General features: G+C 46.5%; 1 protein-coding gene across 2 annotated transcripts; it reads right to left on the minus strand.

The window, feature by feature from the left end:
* Positions 1-381: 381 nt before the first annotated feature.
* On the minus strand, positions 382-7,739 carry LOC306760518 (uncharacterized protein). Of its 2 annotated transcripts, none has more exons than XM_079246392.1 (7): positions 7,667-7,739; positions 5,517-5,717; positions 4,570-4,664; positions 4,308-4,464; positions 4,032-4,205; positions 2,283-2,330; positions 382-1,920 (listed from the first exon to the last, which is right to left on the minus strand). In XM_079246392.1, the coding sequence occupies exons 2-7, from the start codon at positions 5,656-5,658 to the stop codon at positions 1,169-1,171; spliced, it is 1,368 nt and encodes a 455-aa protein (XP_079102518.1). In that variant the 5' UTR covers positions 5,659-5,717; positions 7,667-7,739; the 3' UTR covers positions 382-1,168. The 2 variants fall into 2 exon arrangements, with proteins under 2 accessions (XP_079102518.1, XP_079102519.1); XM_079246393.1 differs by lacking the exon at positions 7,667-7,739 and adding an exon at positions 6,258-6,388.
* Between the last annotated feature and the right edge of the window lie 223 nt (positions 7,740-7,962).

Below are 7,962 nucleotides of genomic sequence, written 5' to 3' on the forward strand. Positions count from 1 at the left end.
GCTCGTCAGGAGACGTGGACGGTCCAGGACGAAGGGAGGACGGAGGATCAGAGGGAGGCAGATGGAGGTGTGGAAAATGGAAACTTTAATATATTTAAATTTTCTTTTGGAATAATTTAGAAAAAATGTTCATTTGCTTTTTTAATGTGTAAACTGTAAAGAGACATTAAAGGAGTTATAACCATCATCATCATCATCATCACAACTTTTATCATTTATTTGTCTGATTTTATTCATCTACTGAAATGTTGCCATTTATCACATTTTTATTCTCATAATATTCTGCTGAACTGAATTATTCTCATTGTTTCTGTCTTCAGCGACACTTTCAGAATCTATCACGTCTCCATGGAAACAAGCCCAGTCGACACATTATTGATCACATAATTTATTAAACAGTTTCTTGACTTATTTTCCAGAAAAACAAACGTTCCGTATAAATACTGCCGGCTGTTTTCTACTTCGTTTGAGGGCAAAATAATCCTAACGGGGTTATTCAGGGAGCCCATGTTGCCATGACAACCAACCAGCACCCAGAGCAGTCCGGATTTATCGTTGCCATGACAACCAACCAGCACCCAGATAAGTTGGGATACATCGTTGCCATGACAACCAACCAGCATCCCGATCAGTTCGGATTTGTCGTTGCCATGACTGCACAGCCGACTGCAGGAATCAACCATCTCCAGCCGGATGTGTAAGCGAGGAAGAGGAGGAGCTTATCTTCAACGTTTAGCAGCAGTTTCAGCACTTCACTATGGAGGCGGACGGGAAGTCCCCACCAGCGTCATCACTTCCTGTCACGTCCTAATCAATACCTGATGTGTGTGATTACTGGTGAGCAGGAGGTTGCCTTTTTTTGGCCGCTGAACATGATGTCTGTCTGTCTGTCTGTCCGCGAGCGAATCGGTTGGAAGAGTCGTGTCTTTGCATGATGTAGTGTGGATCCACCCGCTTGGGGTCGGACCGGTCCGCAGCTTGCTCCGGTTCCGTCTCTGTGTGGCGCTGAAACGTGGAAGCAGAGCACACGGCGGGGACGAAAGCAAGACGGAGGCACGTAAAGACCAGAACGCTGCGTTCGCCGCCGCTTTCAGGAGGCGGGATTTCCGTTCAGGAGCCACGGCGACGGAGCCGCGGGTCAGGAGTCGTCACGGCGACGCCGATGCTCTCAGAAGCGCGACGAAGGATGATGATGAGGGTGAAACTGAGGGAGGTGGTGCGCCACCTGCTGTCCGCCGGCGGATTTGTCCCGCAGCATGTTGAGCGCGGTGTTGGAGAAGTCCCTCAGGATGTCCACCGTCTCGCGCTGCAGCAGCAGCGACTCCTGGACGAACTCCTGCTGGCTCTCCACCAGCAGTTGGACCGACTGCGCCAGCGTCTCCAGGGACCGCGAAACGGACGTCAGCAGCATCCGGCTGGCCTGCTGCTGCTGCACGCTCTGCGACGCCATCTGCGCCAGCTGGACCTGCGTCCTGCGCAGGGACGAGCCGCACGGGAGGGGGTCCGACAGCTGGGAGGAGGGAAGGGAGCTGGAGGGAGCCGCAGAGGTCACGTCAGCAGGAGGAGAAGGAGGAGCTGGGATGGAGGTAGAAGGAGCGCCGTTGGCTGCAGCAAATGATGAGGAAGAGGAGGAAGGAGCAGGGAGGGAGGAAGCAGCAGGAGGAGCTCCAGAAGATGAAGCAGCGTCTCCATCAGGAGCTGAGAAGACGGAGGAGGTGGAGGCCACGGAGGAGGATGGACCAGGAGGTGGTCTGGTGGAGTTCTGGTTCTGGGTTTGGTTCTGGCTGCTTCTGGAGTAGGTGTGGACCGGTTTGACCCTCATGCGGGCGTCATCAGGAAGCGGGTCCAGGGGAGGTTGTAGAGAGGAGGGGAAGGAGGAGAAGACGGAGTCGTCGTTTTCATCAAAGTCCATGTGGCGTTCTGACGGAGACAAAAGAGACGGATCAGAGTCCTGATCGGGGACTTTACCAGATCCGGTCTAACAGCAGCCTCAGATTTCACCACCAGGTGGCGCTTCCCCCCCCCCACACACACACACACACACACACACACACACACACACACACAGTCCACTTCATCAGCACCTCCCAGCCAATCACGGGGCGGCATTTAGTCATGTGGTATTACTGTTGACTCTTTCCACCAATCAGAGGGCTCTGCTGTGTCAGGCTCCACCCATTCGGCTCAGTAAACTGTATGGGTCTGGACCAGGTGGGACTGGTCGGAGTTCTGACCCGGTACTGGAACCTGGTTCTGATGAAGTGGACGTCTCTAATCTTTACCTGCATCATCCGCCAGGTCGAAGTCGGAGGAGGAATGAAGAGGCTCGCCTGGAAGACACGACATCAGCGGGAGATTGAACACATTTGTACGTTTACCTGCAGGATTTTACTCCTTCTGCCTTCCTGTTCTCTTTTACTCACATGAATCTAAGTTCATCTGTAAACACTGAATCCTAAAGAGTCATCCGATTGTTTTCACAACGCGTGGTGCTTATACACGTTACTAGGACGTTTTTGCAGAAAAAAGCCTTGAATCACGTAAGGAGCAGAACCAGAGGGGGAGGAGCTAATGCAGGGTGAGGGGCCAACACAAGGGGAGGAGACAAGACAGGGTGCCACTTTCACATCAACTATCCCAGCCTTTTCATACAGACGTGTATATCCCACCTTAACGTACAGACACGTATATCCCAGCCTTAACGTACAGACGCGTATATCCCAGCCTTAACGTACAAACGAGTATATCCCAGCCTTAACTTACAGATGCGTATATCCCAACCTTAACGTACAGACGCCTATATCCCAACCTTAACGTACAGACGCCTATATCCCAACCTTAACGTACAGACGCGTATATCCCAACCTTAACGTACAGACGCCTATATCCCAGCCTTAAGGTACAGACACGTATATCCCAGCCTTAACGTACAGACGCATATATCCCAGCCTTAAGGTACAGACGCGTATATCCCAGCCTTAACGTACAGACGCGTATATCCCAGCCTTAACGTACAGACGCCTATATCCCAACCTTAACGTACAGACGTGTATATCCGACCTTAACGTACAGATGCGTACATCCCAAACTTAACGTACAGACGCGTACATCGCAGCCTTAACATACAGACGCCTATATTGCAGCCTTAACGTACAGACGCGTATATCCAAGCCTCAACGTACAGACGAGTATATCCGACCTTAATGTACAGACGCATACATCCCAACCTTAACGTACAGACGTGTATATCCGACCTTAATGTACAGACGCATACATCCCAGCCTTAACGTACAGACGTGTATATCCGACCTTAATGTACAGACGCGTATATCGCAGCCTTAACGTACAGACGCATACATCGCAGCCTTAACGTACAGGCGCGTATATCGCAGCCTCAACGTACAGACGCTGATCTCCCAACCTTAACGTACAGACGTGTATATCCGACCTTAACGTACAGACGCATACATCCCAACCTTAACGTATAGACACGTACATCGCAGCCTTAACGTACAGACGCCTATATCCTAGCCTTAACGTACAGACGCGTATATCGCAGCAATAAAGTACAGACGAGTATATCGCAGCCTTAACGTACAGACGCGTATATCGCAGCCTTAACGTACAGACACGTATATCCGACCTTAATGTACAGACGCATACATCCCAGCCTTAACGTACAGACGTGTATATCCGACCTTAATGTACAGACGCATACATCCCAACCTTAACATACAGACGCGTATATCGCAGCCTTAACGTACAGACGCATACATCGCAGCCTTAACGTACAGGCGCGTATATCGCAGCCTTAATGTACAGACGCATACATCCCAACCTTAACATACAGACGCGTATATCGCAGCCTTAACATACAGACGCGTATATCGCAGCCTTAACGTACAGACGCATACATCGCAGCCTTAACGTACAGGCGCGTATATCGCAGCCTTAACGTACAGACGCGTATATCGCAGCATTAACTTCGGCGCCACAAACTGATCATTACATTCTGTTTGTTCTTATCTTACCAAGCTCCTTCTCTGGAGAGGAGAGCGGCGACATGTCGAAGGAGACTTCTCCGGCTACGGGGTGCGAGCTGTCTGTCAGGCTGAGGTAGGAGTAAGGGGCGGCGGTGGGGGTCGGGCCCTTCCTGTAACGTTTGGAAAACTCAGGTTCTTCCAAGTCCAGATCACTTTCTCCGTCTGGAAACCCATAAACCACATGACAGGAAAGAATAATGTCTACTAAGCCCGGTTCAGTCCAGGGTCCGGACCTGATCAGTCAGAATTTCTCCAAACCCGCACCTCCTTTCGGACTCATCATCAGGATCCTATGGACCATTTTCTCTATGTGACCCAGCCTTTTCTTCCTCAGGTTGCTGCCGTTGGGGCCCCGCATGGCGGCGATGCGGCGCTTCCCGTCGCATTTCAGGTCGGCCCATTTCTTCATGATCTGACGCACCTGAAGGACAAAACAAGACGACTTCTGCATCACAAAACCGTTCTGGAGTTTATTCAGAAACCTTTTCTCCAACAGGATCCATTCAGGAACCGGACCGGAACAAACCTGTCGTTGATTCTCCCCCATACTGTTGATCTGGTTGGTGATTTCAGTCCAGGTAGACTTCTTGGTTTCGGAAGAAACTCCCTGGTTAAACTTCTCTATAAAAGGAAACAAGCATTAAAGTCCGGCTGTAAAACTGACGCACACTCGTTCCTTCATACTTCTCATCTTTTAAAGTGCTCCTAATCATTCTCCAGCTTCCTGACGGCCTTGTGAGGTTTTCCTGAACCCGCTTTTAGTCCAGACTTTGAGTCTGTCGTGTCGACACGTAACGGACGCCTCGGCGAAGAAGCACTTTCACATTAAACCTAAAATGTCCAGAAAAAGCAGGATTTTAGCAGCAACAAGGTGATTCCAGATGAAAACTCAGCATCAAACTGGACCCGAGTCCAGTTTGATGCTGAAAAACCATCTACAGGGTCTGAAATCTGGCAAAGACCCGAACCAGGACCTGAGAGACGCATCTGGACCTTCAGCTGATCCATCTGCTGCTGGTCTCCATGGAAACGTGGCTTCAAGAAGTCACATGACCAAGAACTGGACTGAATGTCAGAGGAAAGAGGTCTGACAGATCCTCCCCAGAACCAGGATTTCAGCAGGTCTGACGGAGGGACAGATCGTCTTCAGAACCTGGACTTTACCATCACCGAAGCGGTGTTGGATCATCTGGACCGAGATTGGAACCAAATACAGAAAGCATCCTTGAAGGATCCAGGAACTGGTCCTGGAGACTTTATAATGCTGAAGGATAATGGGACCAGGTGGTCCACCTGAAGCTCCTTAGGACTGGACCGGGTCTGGTTCTGACATCAGATTCAGGTTTTCTCCAGAAGAAACAACGGTCTGGGTTTAGATTTACGTGTCGACGTTTTACGGTTTTCACCACGGACACAAACGAGACACGGATCTGGATCTGTGGCGCGGCGGGACCAGTCTCAGGTCCGACTCACTGAGCAGGATGTATCGGTTCCTCTTCACCGCCTCCAGCAGCGCTTTCACCTCGTTGTAGGAGAACCTGGGTTTGGACCTGAAGCCTTCCTTCACGCCTCCAATCTTGAACTCTTCATCATCTTCACGCCACATGGCCGCCATGCCTCGTCCTCCTCTTCCTCCTCCTCTTCACCAGACGGTCTGCTTGAACTGCTAAGGGTCTAGAAAAGAATATTTTGCTTAAATGCTGTAAAACGCTTCAGAAAAACACTGTTTAATGTCATTTACCACTCTTTTTTATTTATTTATCTAGTTTTTATGGAATTGTAAATAAATTTGGGAAAAGGCGCTTTAAGGGAGGGAAAAGGCGGAATGAAATCAGGAAAGTTTCTGTTTTCCTTGCTTTCAATAATGTTTTAATGTTCAAATAGGCTAAATTATCTGCACAAACATACAAATACACATAAATATGAACGTATAAATTCTTATTTAACCATTCTGTTCTGATCCTGTGGCAAATATGACACAAATAAGACTTTAGGCAATAAAACTTGTTTTACTGAAAGTCATCTTGCACCACACCAGGTGGCAGTATAAGATGGATGACTGAAAACCAAACATGTAGCTTTATTTAGCAACAAAGAAATAAGTTAAAGTTAAAAATCCCAAAAAACCATTGATCCAGTCATATTTAATCCATATTAAGATAATTACATAATTAACAGCACAGGAATGGATTCAGTAAGAGTGTAGAGATGTACACGCAGCAAACTCTGAGCTTCGATGAAGAAGATGATCCCATTTTCCTTTCATTTCTGTCCCTCTTCTGCACCCTGCTGGTTGATTTTCACAAAGCTCCACCATGCTGTATTAACCCAATATTTATAGCTAATTTGTCTTTTTTTAATGAAAATATTATGAAGAAAATAATTTTAAAATGTTATTTTTATTATACTGTTACTATAAATTATACAAATAACATTATAAAGATATTTCTCATTTAAATACAATTTAAAAAATAGTTGTAAAACAAAATGAGAAAATATAAAAACATTAAGCTTATTAAAAATGTTGTTAAATTCATTGTTTATTTTACTCAATTTAAAAGAAGAAAATATCCTGTTTTTACGCACTTTTTAACTTTTCTTTTTTTTTCTTCGCGTGATGCCTTTAATGCAACCAAACGGCTTCCTGTAACTTGACTCAAGAACTTGTTCATTATGATTATCTCTTTTTTTTATGTTTTATTTCAACTCACAATATGTCTTACAGTTCACAGTGAATGACACTGCAACAATTTACAAAAGAACTCAATTGAGGAATACAAAAAAGCCATTGTTTGTATTTAAGACATTATTGTATCATTTTTAAATTCTTAAAACAACAGAATAAAAATAATAGAATTTTGTTCAGGGGTTATTTTAAATAAAATGTTTAAGCATGTTCAAGGAAAAAGGATCTGAAGTTAAGAGACTCCAACATTGTTTTGTATAAATCAAGTATTGACTGATTTTCCTCTACTAATACTTTCAGGGATGTTATGTAGTGTTTAATTTCAATTTTAAACTGTTTATGTTGGGTTTACTGTTATTCCACTTATATATAATAACAAAAATAACATTTACCATTTTAGATATTCTTTTTTGCAGACCTTGCATATAAATCATCACTTGCTGTGCGTTAAACCCGCACTTTTTAACGCGTTAATCCTTGAAAACTTCGTTTTTTTCTTGTTTTTTTTTTTTTATTATTATTTAAATTAACGTTGCGTTTGGTCTGGTCACGTGGTCCGCCTGAGCCAATCAGCTGCGTTCTTCTCCCGTCTTTGTTGGGCTGCCTCTCCCCTCCGCTGATCCGCACGAGCGGAGCGGCGAGCGGCCGATTCCGCCTTCTCTCTCCGCCGAACCGCTCTTCGGTTCTACCGTCAGCGCGCGACTTAACGTGCGCGTTTAACCGAGGTTTCATCGCAGATGTTAGAAAACTAGGAGGCGGGTTTGTGGCGCGCGGAGAGGGGGTAGCACGCGGATTTGCGCTCCGTCGCCGCTATTTTATCGCTGCTCGTGTTTCTTCGCGTTCAAACGCAGCGCGTGCGGCGTGTTTTCCCGAACCGATCCGGACGTAATAGCGATGCGCGCGCTGGAAGAAGCTGAGTGCGCGGGGGGATATTTACCAGGAAAAATGGCGTTGTTCTCCCCTCCTTCCTCCGCGGTTCTCCAGAAAGTTCGGAGTGACGAGAACAACCGAAATGCGCAGACTCCGCTGCGCGTGAGTTTTTTTTCTCTTCCCATAACGCGCAACATTCCCGTGGAGTCGCGCGCCCCCATCAGCCTGCGTACTGTTTACACCAATCACTGCATCTTCACAAAACCGCAAAAATCACCAATTCTAATAAAATAATTCATATTATTTATGTTGTTTTTAAATAACTGGTGTTAAAATCCTTTCTAGAAGTGTAAACAACTAAAA

This window comes from Telmatherina bonti (assembly GCF_933228915.1).
Source record: "Telmatherina bonti genome assembly, chromosome: 9".
Classification (NCBI taxonomy): domain Eukaryota; kingdom Metazoa; phylum Chordata; class Actinopteri; order Atheriniformes; family Telmatherinidae; genus Telmatherina; species Telmatherina bonti.